Source organism: Acanthaster planci, linkage group LG07 (assembly GCF_054643075.1).
Source record: "Acanthaster planci isolate LZ-2023a linkage group LG07, COTS_SCS, whole genome shotgun sequence".
Classification (NCBI taxonomy): domain Eukaryota; kingdom Metazoa; phylum Echinodermata; class Asteroidea; order Valvatida; family Acanthasteridae; genus Acanthaster; species Acanthaster planci.
This window is the reverse complement of record NC_141783.1, coordinates 11,623,030-11,639,745: the sequence shown is the minus strand read 5'-3', so window position 1 is coordinate 11,639,745 and position 16,716 is coordinate 11,623,030. Positions and strand designations below refer to the sequence as shown.

The following is a 16,716-nucleotide window of genomic DNA, read 5'->3' as shown; positions in this document are numbered from 1 at the left end:
AAAGATCATGTAGCGCCGAAGGCGCAAGATGGATACTCTGCCCAGAAGGTGTAATTACTACGGGGCACCATTTGAGCAGGCAATACGCCTGCTCGGTTCACGGTAATGCACAGGCGCGGGCGCACCAGGTGTACATGCCTGCCGTGGCGCCTGCGCCTTTGCATTAAAAATGTGCACTGCGCAGGCGTATCGCTTGCTCAAATGGCGCCCATGCGATTACAATGTTTTACGTGTATTCACGGTGAAGTTCTCCATCTTGCGCCACAACGCGGCACTATACGATCTTTGCTTCACATGTAGCAGTCACCACAATTTGGAACATTGGGTACACACTCGAAGTGGATTGTGTATAGGCCAAAAATTACAAGTACAATTACAAGTACTTCCATTTGACAACCTGTGGCACAACCTTCCAAAAGCCAAAACTGTACATTTTTCATGTAAACCTTGCTATTAAGTTGAGCTACATGTACAGTGAATCTCAGCTGAACATGATTAGTTTGTTGAACTGTTCATTTGTTTGGCACAACTTACTCCACGTGAAAAGATTGTATAAGATATGCCACGATTTGTTGCCAAAGTTGTGGACTTGCGCAGTGCATGACTTTCATGAAATGTGTCAGAATTTGTTGCACGACTTGCACAATAAAATGTGGCATAAGTGAAGCTAGGTGTACTCCCATATGTCACTGAATCTATTTTCGTGACTTCAGCTGCAGCTATATTGTATTTTATTGCATTCAGCCGGGTCCTTGTTGCAGATGAGTTGCAGTTTGTTGCATGTAGCAGTGTGTCTTAAAAAACAAATGGGACATGAGGCTAGTATAGCAATGTTTTATGAGTATGGCAGTGGAAACAGATGACATCACATCTGCTTGGTTTTCGCAGTGATACCAAACCGCACAGGGGAAGGAAGAAGCTGAAAAAATACCCCAAGATGTTTGCCAACTACGAGTCCGTGGACGTGCCGGACCTGTTCTTTGCCGGGGCGTTATCCCACGCTGTGGATTACCGCAAATCGGCCGGAGGATTCATCCACGGATTCCGATATACTGGTAAGTTGACTGCGAGATGGGAGGGGGGGGTCGGAGGAGGCGGCCTAAAGACTGAGTGTGTGTATCTGCTAGAAGGTCAGTATGAACTCAGTGGGGTGTTTTGGGGGGAGGGGAATTAGGTTTCTTGTTGGAGTATTCATGGGCTGCTCCTGAAAAGTTCATAGGAAGTCAGGTTATCTACTCGCTTTATCTCATGTGCAGGTATGCATGTATGTGCATTTTGATCCATCATTTAATCTGCTGAGAATGTTCTTGCTTACCTCTCAAGGGTGGTGTAGGGCTTCTCCATGTAACCAAATACATATATGCAGAGGAGCTGAGAGAGTAAAGAGCCTTTTTACATGTACTGGGTAGCTAACATGTATATGTCAGTTTAATTTTTTTTTTCAGTTTCAATTTTTGTATGTGTACATTATATTTATTGATAAAGTAAAGAGTACCTTACTGATAAAGAGCCTTTTACGCAGACAGCTTATACATGCGTACATGATAAAATACGCTATATAAATCTATCTTATTATTATTAGAATATTTTGGTAAATTTACATATAGATAAAGGTGCTCAAAAGCAAGATGCAGATTATATATAGACAGCTATGAACATTTCATTCTCACAAACACCCTTCGGGGAACAATATGATTAATTCTTCCAACATTCCACTTACTAAAGAAAATTGTTGTTTTACCAGAAGAGTTCCTGGTGTGCCTTACAGTCTGAAGATTGTCAAATCCACTTTATTTTTTTTTTTCACTCTTTTTTTCAGCTCGTGCCTTATTTCGAATTCTCGAAGCCCGCTACCAATCTGTGCCATGGCCCTCCGTCAGATTACCAATCACAGAACTCATCAACCACATCATCAAGAGGATCAATGAAGCTTCAGGAACCTATCAGATGTTTGGCATCCTGGCTGATATCATTATCTTACATAGGTAAGTGTAAAGAAACAAGTGCCCGGAATAAATGGGAGATTCGGATTACGAGCTGGGCTCATTTGTATGATTTGTGACTGGCTCTACATAAAGGTGTATTATGTCACATTTTTTGGAATTTGAGTTATGTGTGTATAATCAAATTGCTCACATCCTAGCTTTTATTTGATATATAATTCATCCCAGTGGCATTTTGCATTTTGGAGTTATTTGCCATTTGCATATTCGTATAATTTCATTTTGTTTTGAGAAACATTAGACTTAAATTAGACACTCTCTTGGTGTTCCTTTGCAACAGAGGCTTTCTGGTCTAGCAGTTGGCCTCAAAATATTCCAAATATTTTCATCCTCGGCACATGGAATGGGCCATAACACATTTTTGCATTGCGTGACTTAATACACCTTTTTGCAGAGCGGGTCCCATTTTTGGTGGCTTTAGAATTCCATGCTTATGGTCTGCTACTTATGGTCTGTATTCTCTGCATACACTTGCAACAAAGAAACTCTTGACGATTTTTGAGCACATGGTGCAGAAGTGGAGGTTATGTGTATACACACAGGCTGAGTCTCCTCGTGTAAAGATTTATCATTTTTGATGAGCAGGGTTGTAAAATTAGAATTAGACCCTGCGCTGAGTTTATGTGACACTGTAAGAACCAGTAAGATGAATCTGTTTTTGTTTTTGTAATTTTGTGTTTTTTAACACTGCAACACTGCTTACAGCAGCCTGAGGGCTGAATTACACGACAGCTCACATAAAACATTTATGTTGTTCAATAAAAATCATATATATATATACATGTATATATACAAACATAGGGAAACAGGGTTGTGTCAGGGTATTAATAATGAAGTCTTTACTTGCTAGGCTAATGTTTGTGAAAATGTTGTTGCTTTTTTGTGACTGAAGTGATGGTATGGAGTATGAGTACATCGAGGAGTTTCCGCTGAAATTACTCCCAGAGCTCTCCTCCGTCACCAGGCTGAATGCCAGCCAAGTCATTGTCGTCTCCATGGAGTACGGCAAGGACTTCTCAGGTAAAGTGCTTTGGTTCCAACCTGTTCCCTTTGAATCACCATCGCCATGATCTGTCAGTTAAGCTACTAATAGATCCATTTTGGTAGCGATGCAGAGATGTTCCATGTAGAAGCGAATGATGCGATAGGATGTAGAAAAATGGATTTACACTCTGTTGAAATTGTAGGAGTCCGCCCCGCGCTGAAGTGTACCCCAATCGGCAAAAGAAAGGCAGTGAGTAAAAAAACCAACCTCTTTTTTTCGGCTCGGAGCAGATAAAAGCAATTCTTAGAAGTGATCGTTGAAAATTGGTTTTTTTTTATAGTTTTTATATTATGTGAATTGGACCTGAAGAATTGCGCAGTGTGAAGTTACTGTTATTGCTTCACACACTTGGTACTGTCCTTATAAAAACATGGGCTGTGGTGGAAAAAGATTAAGTTTTCAGTGACTATTCATAATAGAAGAGGGAAACGTTTTGTTATCATTAAGCATTTCTGACAATGTAAAACCCAAGATTCCTCTAAAGTGCTCCAGGCACTGTAGGTCGTAATGAGAAGCAAGTACAGTTTAAGAGATGGCAGGAAAACCCCAGGGAAATATTCTGGGTGAAGCCTGAATGGAATCAGGTAGAGACTGAAAACCCACTTCACATGTGGACCGAGCTGGGAATCCCAGAGAAACCCAGGCTGTAGACGTGACGGCGAGGAAAGAACCGTGTACACCAACCTGACTCCCTTCTCATTCAGTACGTTGAAGCATGTTGCGCCCTTTATGTATGCGTTGACAGTTGGAATACAAAACAAAACTGCAAATTTGAGATCAGTAACAAAGAGCAGGCAGCTGCTTTGCCAATTTCCAACACCGTTGCAGGGGTGTAAAGTTGCAGCAGTTTTGTGTCCAGCTTTGTTAACATTATCCACTCTTCCTGATTCCCTCCTCTTCTCAATTTTGTCGCCAGGGCCCGGCAAGGACATTTTTGGACCACAGCGAGCCACGGCCCTGCCAGAGTTGGGCCACCTCTCCAACTTCCTACACCCAGTGCTATACTACTACAGTGCCTTACCTACAGGTAAATGGACACAGTGTTGCCTCAGCATCCAAGTGAAAAGTGGGGTGTTGTTTTTTTTATTGATAACATATATGCCGCCAAGTAATGCTAGACAGAGGCCCTGTTGGGATATTGCCAAATGGTCAGCATTCTTTTTTGGTGTTGTCCAGACCTTGGTATTATTTCTGTCTTTGGTTTCGGGCATTAGTTTAATGATTGAATTCCCCTGTCAAATGCATACATGTATCTCCATTAAACTGGGCAACTTGAAGCCAAACTTTTTGATTTATTTTCACTTTGTCCAGCAGTTAAGTTTGGAATACAATCATAGCTCCCAGAGTAGAGCCTAACACACAAACAAACCTTGGATCTGTGAAGTCACTCTTGTATTTGATTACAGTCAATCTCCTACATGTATGTTACTGGGCAGGCAGAGATCAATCACCGTCTCTCTTAAGAATGATTCAACAATGAACTTAACCAGGGATCTGCCAAAAGGGAACTGCACAGATCCAGGACACAGCCATTTATAAGTGCAGGACACGACTGCGCGTCACTCAAAACAAACAAAACGGAATGCCAATAGTCCACGCAACCATAATTTGAAGGAAAGAAGATTCTGTCTGCTGTGAGGTAGAACTGCGCATGAATCAATTGTTAAAGTGTGAGTTGAGAAATGCCTGAGTGCTCTTCTGCCTGGTACATGACCATTAACCCCCAGGTAAAAACCTGTCTTTGACAGAAAAAAAAAACAAACCAAAAATCATCTTTGTCGCTGACCGTCTATCTTCCCAGCTGAAGCTATGGCCTCCCTGGACCCGAAGGACATCCTTCCAGCTCCCGATCGCCTTCATCACATCGTGGAAGACTTCCTGACCGACTGGACGGCACCTGTCAGGTCTGTGTTCCCTCCATCAATAATTGATTGGGGCCTGTCCCTCTAGGGGACCATTGGGATGGGTTTATGGAACAGGTGAAGCCATGGCGCTATTAGTATGATTAGCATTACCATAATAACTACTCCCTCGGGGACAATGTCTGTTATTGGTTATTTTAGTAGCACCCTGATTAAAGTGGATAATGAAGCTCTTAAAATGCATGCAGTGCTTAACTCGGCTGTCTTGACCTTGTCCGCATACTGTTACCAAACACTGCCTCCTCAATTACTGAGAAGTCTGCATAGAATTTTTTTAATTAATTCTTTAACCGCATTGTGAATAGCAGCGGTTTTTGCGAATGTTGTTTAATACCCCTTCATACATGCGTTTTTATTTGCAGGTGTACTTTCGTGAAATGTTGTTTTTTAGACTTACCCCGTAATTTCCTGGTTGTCATGTGGAAATTGCCTCTGAAGATATTTGTGATCAGATTTTTGCCGTGGAAAGAAGTGATTGTTGTAATTTGTCAGGATGGGTTAGTCTAAGCAGTTGGATCAGAGCTTATTCGCTCTTTCATGTTTGTGCACAAACATTGGAAATCTCTAGAAACAAACCAGTGATTTAACCAGAGGTCTTCTGTCATGTGTGTTGGTCTTGTGATGGTTTTGTGGGATCTTGTAATGGTCTTAAGAGATGTGGACTACAACACTGTGGAAGTGGCACAGTTAGGGCCATTTTTTTTTAAAAATGAAAGAACAAGTTTTTGAAGCAGTGTAATTTCCTTTTTGAAAACATGTGAAAGCCCCCAAACTTACGCCTCATCAAGGAATCATCAAATTTTGTGTTTCACCCTTAAAAATTTGGCTTCCCTCGCAACAGATGTGGTTGTTGGTCCACCCTTGGTCGTATGCCCTCGTTCCGTTCACTTCCTTACCATTTTGACTTTGATCCTTGTCCATTTCTTCTCCTCAGCCACATCCTGATGCTGCGCCGATTCCTGGAGTCCTGCCTGGGCAGCGACCTGCGCTACTTCTTTGACACGTCCTGCTTCCGTCTGATCATGACCCACACCACGCTGCCCATACAGTGCCAGCAGCACTATCTGCAAGATCAAGGGTTGGAGGGCAGCGACCTGCATTGGGAGTATGTGGCCCAGATGCAATTGACTGAGAATGGTGTTGTCCGCTCCTAAAAGGGGCGGCTTGGTCTGGATACAAAGATGATGACATTATGAAACGAAAGATGTTTTCACATTGAATGAAGGACAGACTCTGAGGATTTTGATTGAGTGGAATTCCAGAACAGACAATGTTATTTTTGTTCATCATAGAAAAAGATGGGACAGATTCCAGCTCAGAAGGCATATCCAGCACTTTCTGAAAGTTGAGCCCAAAGTCCTTATTTTGGAGCATTTAGCTTTCAAATAAAGCAAGCGGACTATTTGATTGATGGCACTTATCCCCCAAGTAAATTTGGCTTTGCTCACCAAGCAACTTCATAATATAGAACCCAGTCTAAAGTCATGGCTTGTGAGTCTTCTTATATTGCGACTTTTGACACTTAGCAAATGTATTTGTAATGATATACGGACTGTCTATTGTTCCTCTTTTACGCTGTGTCCAAATAATTCTGTGGGCAGGATAGTTGGTCTCTCGATCTGTAGTTCATTCGGCAGGGAGTGATTAGGTCAATTTTTATCAATGGCAGGTTGTTTCACAACCATTATGATACTGGGTGGGGCATATAAAACTCAGTTAAACAGGGTCTTTTTGAGTATGATTTCTGATAATCATGTGGTCAAGGGCTAAATGTCTCTCTGTACATTATTGATCATTTTGAGAAGAGCTCCAATTTGTTATACTTTCTTTAAAGTATTTTTGGCAATTGTTTTGTTCAAAGTTTTGGGCAAATCTTGTATTATGTCTTCTAAAATATTGTGTGTTTTTCAAACTTTGAAATTATATATCAGACTCTTCTTGCCATTGTCGGTATGTGAGGTACATGTACAATGTTTCATTGAAATGCCGGAGAGTCAGTACATGTACTTGTAATCATGCAGATTGTGTCACCATAATTTTACTTCAGAACAAAAAACAGGAGAAAAAAATAGAAGACAAAGATAAAAACAAAACAAGGCTGACTCCCAGTTTGAGCATGTATATGTTTACTGGATAAACTATCACAATGCAGGCTGTATCATTTATTTTCTTTCAATCTCAAAACAGTGACATTCAAAACACTCCGAAAATGGAAGTGAAGTTTGTCCCGGAAATGTGTGACAGTACAGTTTTATTTTAAAAATTAGAAGTTTGGTTACCAGCAGTAACAGGGTCAGAAAGTGGGTCCTTTTCTGAGCTCAAACTCTATTGTAATATAGTAAATCAAGCTTACTTGTCGAGGCATTGGTTGAAGTGTGGCCTGAATGAATTGTAATATGAAAGTGCGTGGACTTCCAGTTGCAGCCTGAAATAGACTTAGGAATAACTTAAAGAAAAGTGCCCAACTGGGTCACACCTCTAATTTTCTCTGCAAATACTTGTATTTTTTTTTCATAATTTTTCCCTGCAAAATAGCCCCAGTAGTCAGATTCCTTCCTACATTTACAAGTCCAATTATTGATGAGCCCACACTTTTCCCAGGGCTCAGTTGATGTCCAAAACATACTTCCAAAACTTGTATCTCTTGTTTGTTTGCTCCCTTGGTATTTGGCTGTGTGACCTAGTGGCTAGAGTTTGTATCTTCCGATCACGGGGTCGGAGGTTCATGTCCTGCATGTTGTGATGTTGGGCAAGTCACTTCATCCCTGTGTGCCTCTTTACACCTTGGAGGTAGTGGTGGTTATTATCTTTAGCTTTTTGCGTGTGACGTTACAGCACCGTGCTAATATCCCCAGGGAGCCGAGATGGTCTCAGATGTTGTGAGCCCAGTGTGCAGGTCTAATACATGTATAATAGATCAACCTCTTTGAATGACCGATACTGTGAGATACTGTGCGCCTTATGGGTGCTTTGATTTTATTACTGTTTGCATAGAAGGGTATTCCTCCATGCTATTTGCAACTCGTGACGACTAATTAGCCGAAGCTCAAGACCACTTAATTGGCCAAGGCCATAACTCCCAATGTGCCACCTTCTCGCTCAGTACGCTTGGTGGAGTTCAGAAGAAAGAACTCAAATTCTACAAACCGTGCCCATTTTCATTTTCCCACTTGAATATTATGCAACTTGTATATTTTCTTATGCAAGTTTATGGTCTGAGCTGTAATTCTGTTAGGGCCCACTTTTGAAAATGGGTAGTATTCCATAAGCATACTGTTGGAGGTATAGTTCCTTATGCTAATAAAATGTTTTCATAGCGTAATCACGTATTGACCAAAAATCTTTTGCGTACATGCCATAGCAGGCCCAATTTTCAAGATGAAAAGTTCATCTGCACTTACCACTCAAAGCTCGTAATCTCAGGCAAATTTCTTATTGCAGAGAGACTTTGTCTTGAGAAAATATATTACTTTTGAACCCATGTTTGCTGCAAAACGCCTTTTCACACTACTGCCTGTCAACCCAGGTTGAACTCAACCCTGGGTGAACCCAGTTAATGCTGGAATTAGGAAACTACAGGTACTAATACTGGATAAATTCTTGGTTGATTCAGCAACAAAGGAAAACAATTGAAACCAAGGTAAATTACGTTTGTTTTTTCACATAATTTTATTGCGATCTGGGAAGTAACTCTTAAACCCAACATCTGAAAATATATTAAGATGCATATACATGTACATCACACTTTGACACAAATTTCAGTCTTGGGAATGACTTAGCAATAATGTCACCTCAACAAGAGAACTTACAAATTAATAAACAACTTCTACTGAGTAAACTGTCCACTTGGGTGAAAGACATGGTTACTCTTAACATTAATAATTCTAAGTTATCCTTTCCTTGAGAGGGCACCACAGCTGTTTTACTGCATTGATCAGCTCTCCGAGAAGCATCTTCTCATTGGTTGAAAAGAGTGCCGTTAGTCGGGAGTGTTCAGTTGTTGGTAGCTATGCGACTGTGACCTGTGCATTTCCTAATTGTTTGTTGACCAGAGAAGGTCAGTTTTGACCGAAAGAGCCTCCATTGCTAAGAAAATAATGCCCTCTCTTGGTCCAGCTCGAGGCCCATACATCATTCACATAAACTTTAAAAAGCCTGAATACACTGGGACAATTAAGAAACCAGCAAACATCTGCCATGAAACTGAGTCACTATACAAGCTGTATGCTTTGAACAGCATATATTGGAACACTACCTCTGCAGTGGACCAAAGTTTTCAAGAATTAGTCACCTCAAGGTAAATCCCTGAGCCCTTTTGGGTGTACACGTATGAGTAAATCACAAATCTAATAACAATATTTTTTAATGATTAATGACAAGATTAAAGAGCCAGTTCGCCAACTCGGTACAAGAGAGGCCATGTTTTATGGTCTTGTTTGGCATCAAGGGCCAAACATTGATGTACATGTATTTAAAATTCTCTGATGAAACAAAATACTGTCCTCAGACTAACAAATCTTTTTAGTATTTGAGGTATTCCACTATTATGTTACATTATGGATACAACTGGAATTTACTCCTGATTAAGATAAGAGGTGATGACCCTTGATGGACTGAGCTGGCAATTAAAGTAGTGATCTGTTCAAACTGTTCTCTGATTACAAATGAAATACATCATTGTGAATTGCATAACTGGTAAGTGGTTATACAGCAATGGACACCAGTCATGATCGAACCTTTCCCACAATTAAGTTGACGTCCGGCTGAAATCCACAACAAAGTCTGGTATGTTATGAGGAAATAAGTAAACATCTACAAGCACACCTCTCATTGCAAACCTCTTGGCACAATTAGCTACAATGTCGGTTCATTCCCCGTATCACTTATTTTTTTACAAACCTGACCGAGTGCAAATTGCTGCCATATGCAAGCATGATCAATCTATAACAACTTTGCACTGTTCTCAAGAGTTTAAAACAATACTTGAATACAGGCTACCCCACTGCATCGTATCACTCACAATGGAAAATGTAAGTAGTGTCTGCAAGTAAATAAAAATGGTCAACATTTGCTTGACTGCCCTTTTGAAAGGAATATCAGGATGGTATTCAGAATACGAGGAGTTATGATCCGACTTGTCAGAATGCATTTTCTCTTTCACACCTTTTTAAAACTGGACAGTTTTCTTGCAAATACTTTTAAAAAGAACATTCAATGTAGTTTTTCTATATCTTTAAAATTTTTATTTACACCTGCTTGGTTCCCGCACGTATTTCAAAACGTAGCAGCGACCGATTTTAGAGACGGGCGTTATGCCGGTCTACTTTCAGTACATGCTTCATGGTGTGCGGGAGTGGAAGTATATCGATGTTGTTGTCGTTGTGGCCAATGTGTCGGAGGATGGTGGAGTAGCATTTGTCCTGTAGGCGGAGCTTCCTAGAGCTGCGTACCCCGAGCTCCAGCTCTGTCTCAGCTGCTGTGGAGCAGGCCAGTGGGTACAGGTCCTCCCCGACATGGTGTAGATCTGTCAGAAGAACACAGAAAATCAATTCAGATGAGAGAACATTTATGTATATGTGCGTATATGTACATGCCATTGAACCCACTAGCACTGCCTGTAGCATGTGGGGCATGCATGTACGGAAAACGGTGTGCATTATAGCGAAAAATATTTTACAGGTTATTTTGACAGCCATTTAGGTTAAAAGAAGAACATTTCAAATTCACATAGAGAGTTGAAACAGGAGCTTAATCGAGTATGGTTTGAAGTATTCATTCGGAGAGGAGAGTTCCCCGATTCTTTGCTGCTCTGCCCAAACTCCTGGACAATATGTAAGTACACGTGGAATGCTTACCAGCATCGCCACTAAATCTGCATGATAAGCAACGTACAAATTAAATACAGTGCCATCAAAATTGACCCTTTTGTCCACCCCAATCCAGAAACACAAAATCACATCATGTAGACTTTGGTTACCCAACTGTGCTACTTTCTTGTTGCTTGGGTGAACTTTCTTGCCAAATTAGTTGGCTGTTTATTGTTGAGCTTTAATATCAGGGCCACCTGATCGCTCAAAGTCAATATTTTGGCCAGCCTGCTGTCCAAACGTGGATTTATCACTTCGTTTGGACTGCACACTACTGAAGAAGGTATGTGCACTGATGTGTCCACGTTTCTGACGGTTGTCCTGGCTTTCCCGGTTTGTCATACCGATGGGAATGAACACAGACCACTCAGGAGATACATCCTTCTACTGATGTTACAATTCCTAACTGGGTTGAAAACATTCACTTCAGAGTCCTTGAATTTGCTCTTAGACTGCATCCGAATCTCTTGTCTAGAGCTAGGTCTTTGCTCCATTGGAAATGCGTGGAAAGGCATGGACAATACACCCAGCCGTAAGCTCTGAAAGCCTGTTTCGGACATGGCCTTAAAATGACTTAAAAGGTAGACAGGCACCAAGCAACAAGAGGTGACTGGCTACTTGGTAAGAGATCAACACAGGGCTGGTTGACTTGGCTGGAGATGTACTAATGCTAATGCAGGTATGTTGGGTTCATGGCCTGGGTCAGACATTTTTCACACTGACCAAAATGAAACCGGAGGACACAGGTTTGACATGTGCAAATTCAATATAAATCGTGTACTAAATTACCAGTTCTATGTGTAATGCACTGAACAACGTATTTTCTTCTTTTTATGAAAATAATTCTGAGCCTACTTGAGGCAAGTCTGCACATGCAGTGCCTGGGTCTTTGCCGCTCACCTTTGAAAGCCACGCCCAGGTTGACTCCGTCCTTGAAGAAGGTCAGTGTGCCGACGTACAGGTTAAGCAGTATTCCTATTCTTGTGTTGTTCTCGTAGAAAGGCTGGCAATACTGTTGGCTGGTGCCGTTGTGCCACAGGGTGCCTTTGTAAGACAGTCCCCAGCTCTGGTCATCCATGCCTGGAGGGTCAGAAACAGAGCTTGCTCTACTGCTGACACATGTATCATCCATCATTGAAATAGTGACCATATTCTGCCCCCCATGAAGTGCCCCCACCCCTTCATCAGTGCTATGGTTGAGACGTCATCACAACACCTTTCACAAGACCAGACATACATGTATGTGTAAGACCCCACCCCCCACAAGACCAGTCACAAGTAAGTAACAGGGTGAAAACGACAAAGGCATGCTTTTATGGCAGTTCATTTGAAGAGTTTGTGATTTGAATTCAGACTGGAGGGCTAGCATTAGTCTTGTGATGGTACTGTGATTGCTGTAAGAGGTCTTGGCTACAACACTGCCTTACAGCTATTCCCAAAATAATGATTCAACTTTATGCACGCTGCTGCATTCTGGGCATTTTCATGAAGGTACCAGCAGAACAAAATAAGCAATGTCGAAACAAAACAAATCAAATCAAATCAAACCAAAAACCTGTGGGGAGAGTTGATGTGAAACAGGGAGAAAAAACACCTGAAATCCAAACATTAGCGTGATGCTTTACCTAGCATGTTAATATACTGGTAGTTGGTGGTATGCAGTAGTGCTTTGCGAGTCCCCACACCGACCATGACTGCTGTGCCAAACGCCGGCTCTGTGAAGATTATCTCCCAGTAAAACTCTCCTTCATGGAACCCTTGAGTTCCCCGCACCCCCGCCGTGCCCATACTATCCTCCTCGGCATCTAGAATCAAACAGGAGAAAAGAAAGGGAGGGGGGGAAATTGTGGCCGTTATAGTTTGTGTGAGGATGGAGTGATTTTTGAGGTACAGCAAGTGACAAGGGTGGATTAGGATCATTTTGGTGGGGCATGGGTTAAATATGACAGATGAAGGATTGTCTTAACTTCAACATTTGTGCTCTATGTGGTCCAGAGAGGAAGTTTTTCTTTGCGCCAACACATGCTCGTTTGCAGACACACTGAGTACATATCAATAATGTATGGTGCCAATGGCATTTAAATATCATCCCAGCTTCTGCTGTGAAAGGAGAAATTCTTTCTTTTGGCTGTTTTCTAAGGCAGAACTAATCCACCCTTGTAAGAAAAACAGGTTGACATGTCAGTAAACACACTCAGATTTTGCCTTTGTTTGTCTCTACATACCACACACCATACTGTGCCACAACAGAATGGTGTTTCATGACTACATTCAGGGAAACAGCTCATGTCAAGACAGAGCCCATCACCACGAGGAGAGGTTAAGCAGCACCGGTCACACATAATGCTGGTTATAACGAGGACAGAATCTTCGTGCGGATGTACATGTACATGTAGGCCAGGCTTCTTCGGTGAAACGGTGGCTTTCGATGGAGTAAATACAGTGCCTCTGCATGCACTGCACTTCAGTGAAGGAGATGACATCTCATCAGATTTTTGGCTTGTGTGACTGTGGTCCTTTTGAAAGGAGTCTGGAGATCAGCTGAGCGTTAGCACCAGCAAGCTTCAGTAGACTCATACTCTTGAGATTCTTGCCAAACTGAGACGGGTGCAAGAAACCTGCATGAGGTGACACGCCCGCCAATGCTGACCTTTGGCTATTCCGATGAAGAATGAGGGTCTACTTGATCCCTGAGTGAGGAATGTGTCAGTGGATCTGGCTGAAGTCAAGCCACCAGCAATACGTCTTTGCGACATGGTATATGTCTCTCTCCGTCAGTGCAACCATCTGTGTGACCATCAGTGCAGCTGCAACTTTCTTTGTGGCAAAAGGAAAGCGATCAGATCACATCATTTCCACTTGAACTGTTAAGATGCTATCGGAGACTCCTGGTAAACATGCAGTAGAGTCACAAGAAACAGATCGATTGATATATGTAACTTGATTTCTGGGATGACCAACTGTTCTCATGTGTACAACTTAAACAGGTCATATAATGACCTATTTAATGGTTAAGCAATCAGTAGGCCTGTAGAAAAAGTTGAGTGTTGAGAGTTGTAAAACGTTACGGGTTAAAAACATGACGAAACTAAAAGGTTTCAACAGCTAAGTGGTTTGATGTTTACAGGTATACCTTAAACTGGATGCATTTATTGCAAGTAATTTTTCCATTTTTTTACTTATTCATATTGTGCAAAATGATGCACAATATCAGCAGAAAAATGAGGCTTAATTTCTTTGAACTATGTGATATGAAAGCTATGTTTACTTCCTAGTTTGTAAGAAGCAAATGACATTTTTCTCAAACTTCATTTTCAAGTCCAACTGCTTTGATTACAGTGCACTTTAATTGTTTGCTTTCTGGTAATTATATGCTTCTGGTTTAAAACAACCACAGTACACATCAGTTAAGCATTACCTATATGGAAATATGCAGCCAGCTGATTGGTGGACAAATGTACATCAGAGGATTTGTTCTGTCTGTCCCAGCACCAATTGTCTGCCCGGTACTCCCTGAATGCTGACATTTGCTCTACCTCCACGGAAGACATCCCTGTACTCTGAGCAGACAAAATCACCACACTGTCAATTTTACCTGTGTTCAGAGGGCGGGTGGGTGAACACTGCTGAAGGTACACATACTTCAAGGCCTTTGTCATGTGCAATGTTATAAACTCTTGAAATACCAACCAGAAATTCATTGTTTTTCTTTAATAGGCCAGCCAAAATATAACTCAAATTAAAGCTTCAACGGAAAGAGTTCCAGATTCGGACAACACTTATTTTCCCTTAAAATGTTATAATAGCCATAAGAAAGTGATAACATATCTTACAAAGTGAAATTTAGCAGGGGAAAATTCCCAAACATTTACTCAGAAAACACATGTAGGTTTTTATCAGGCAAGTCTCCTAGCTTTGTGCAAAGAGGCATTGAGTGTTGTCCGTATATGGAACTCTTTCCACTTTAACAAAAGACAGGAAGTGACGAAAAGAAGTACTGTGTAATTTAAAAACTCACTTTCCATTAAAATGTTACTCTTTTTGTCTACTGTGGTCTGACAAGCACAAAACACTATATGCAATTTTTCATATATCAGGTGTACTGTATAATTCAAGTTGTAGAAAACAATTCAGGAAGAAAAAAATGGCCTTTATTTTGGGGAGCTTTTACTGGAGTCAAAAGAATCAGTGCATGCTTTTAATCATCTCAATAAAATCACAGCAAGGAGGGATGCCTGTCTTGAACTGTGAATGATAATACATGTATGTGACCCGCTCGACGAAAAAGGGTATTAATTAAGGGACACTGTACTATTTCACACTTGGAGCTTTTTTATGTGGACAGGGTGATTTTTTAACTTCTTGGTTTATTGGCTTAGTAAACTATTCTATCAGTACTTTCACAATTCATACAGGAAACCTACATTTAACTGTTGCTGTGGGTCTCAATCAAATTTCTTCCTGGTTGATTTCTTTTTCCATTCCGGTGTTTAAAGGGCTTTATCTCTGAAAGTAACTCTACTATTTAGTGGAGCGTTGCTTTTCCTCTTTTTCAGATTTTGGACTTTTGTATGACCAATCCAGTCCTCTTAGTAGAGCTACTTTGAAAGCAATTCTGTTAATGTGTATATGATTATGCAAAAATCAATATATCTCTAGATTGCAAAAACATGAAAGAGTTCACCTACCAGTGCCACCTAATTAAAGCGTATAATGTAACCAATCCAAATGTGTATGTAACTCATTTTGAAAAAAGTCCCATATAATACCCATTTTTATGGAGCCAGTCACATGATGTTTATTTTAAGGCAGGGAACTGAAAAAGACTATAAAAATTACAAGCTATTACGATGAAAGGTAACATCAAACGTTTTGAAATGAGCATTTTCAGTTGTAACAATAAAATCCCGAGAGTCGTGACAGTGGATTTATAAAACTAAAGTTGCTTACAGTTCAGTTTTTATCTGCATTTCCTTCAATTTTCATGTTCTTGTAAGTTGTAATGGACATGTAACCATGGAGGAAGGGACGTGATGTAACTCACACTTAAGTCTGTTGTGTAGACTTCTCCCTCGGCGTCAGCTTCCTCTACGGTGCCAGCTACATATATACTAAACTTCACACCTTCCAAAGTGACTGAAGCTTGAAGTCTGCCGACCACCAACCGATAATTATTCTATTTCTAACGTTAAGCCTACATGTAGCTGCCACGGACACACAAAATGTTGGTAAAATGGCGAACAGAACAGTTCTTGGCCTACATCACACATGTAATTAACGTAAGGCGAAGTTCTTGTCACAACTAGTTCCAGTCCGGTTTGAAGCAGTTTCAAGCGTTCTCTCCTCGTCCTAAGCTGCCAAAAAGAAACCTGTTTTTTTTCATTGTGTAGTCGAGTGAACCACCGATAAACAACATTCTATGGCCGAGAAAAATAAATATGCAGTGTACATTGTACGTCACGAGCTTATCAATAGTAGCAGGTGAAGGTACGGATACTACGATGCGTGGGAGGCTCGGTCACCCAACAATACAACGGCCTTTCCGCGTGAAGCTCTCACACGTTGCACGCCAAGGGCACACGCATGCACTGGTTTGGTTTAGGATGCCTGCGTTTGTCGGCCCGTAGCTCCATATCTCCGAGCTCCGGCTCCGTACCGTGGTCAACCGTTACTTGCTGTAATTATTGACAGCGTTCCCATGTGCAATGCTTCTCCCTCAGCTAAATAAAGAGATAGTACAATTTCCTAAAATTGTTTACTCATTCAGAAAATTTTGGAAATATCACCTACTACCAGATATTATGCTCATTTTAATGATGTGTTTTTAAAGTAATTTATTTCCTTTTTGACAAGAATTATTCATTTCTTAACTGAAATAT

General features: G+C 41.0%; 2 protein-coding genes across 9 annotated transcripts in view; one reads left to right on the top strand and one right to left on the bottom strand.

Annotated features, from left to right (window-relative positions):
- The window catches only part of LOC110981801 (FAD-dependent oxidoreductase domain-containing protein 2-like), a 47,934-nt gene extending 39,642 nt beyond the window's left edge, over positions 1-8,292 (top strand). For all 3 annotated transcript variants that reach the window (XM_022239730.2, XM_022239729.2, XM_022239731.2), the window contains 6 exons: positions 889-1,055; positions 1,820-1,985; positions 2,896-3,023; positions 3,965-4,075; positions 4,850-4,952; positions 5,905-8,292. In XM_022239730.2, the coding sequence (XP_022095422.1) occupies positions 889-1,055; positions 1,820-1,985; positions 2,896-3,023; positions 3,965-4,075; positions 4,850-4,952; positions 5,905-6,124 (895 nt within the window). In that variant the 3' untranslated portion in view covers positions 6,125-8,292. The remainder of the gene's footprint in view (positions 1-888; positions 1,056-1,819; positions 1,986-2,895; positions 3,024-3,964; positions 4,076-4,849; positions 4,953-5,904) is intronic.
- Positions 8,293-8,615: 323 nt separating this feature from the next.
- LOC110981805 (SPRY domain-containing SOCS box protein 3-like) lies at positions 8,616-16,471 on the bottom strand. Of its 6 annotated transcripts, none has more exons than XM_087138936.1 (5): positions 15,788-16,471; positions 14,256-14,397; positions 12,463-12,642; positions 11,738-11,917; positions 8,616-10,494 (listed from the first exon to the last, which is right to left on the bottom strand). In XM_087138936.1, exons 2-5 carry the CDS (start codon positions 14,386-14,388, stop codon positions 10,268-10,270), a joined length of 720 nt encoding a protein of 239 aa, XP_086995062.1. In that variant the 5' UTR covers positions 14,389-14,397; positions 15,788-16,471; the 3' UTR covers positions 8,616-10,267. The 6 variants fall into 6 exon arrangements, with proteins under 6 accessions (XP_086995062.1, XP_022095432.1, XP_022095431.1 ...); XM_022239740.2 differs by having other exon boundaries at positions 14,256-14,432; positions 15,882-16,471; XM_022239739.2 differs by having other exon boundaries at positions 15,882-16,469.
- Between the last annotated feature and the right edge of the window lie 245 nt (positions 16,472-16,716).

What these genes read in the sequence shown, in the direction of transcription:
- LOC110981805 (XM_087138936.1), bottom strand. Translation starts at nt 14,388, where the DNA reads ATGTCTTCCGTGGAGGTAGAGCAAATGTCAGCATTCAGGGAGTACCGG. An exon ending in GGCTGCATATTTCCATATAG is followed by an intron (nt 12,643 to 14,255) that starts GTAATGCTTAAC and finishes GTTTGATTCTAG; the next exon opens with ATGCCGAGGAGGATAGTATG. An exon ending in CCTGGGCGTGGCTTTCAAAG is followed by an intron (nt 10,495 to 11,737) that starts GTGAGCGGCAAA and finishes TTCTTCTGACAG; the next exon opens with ATCTACACCATGTCGGGGAG.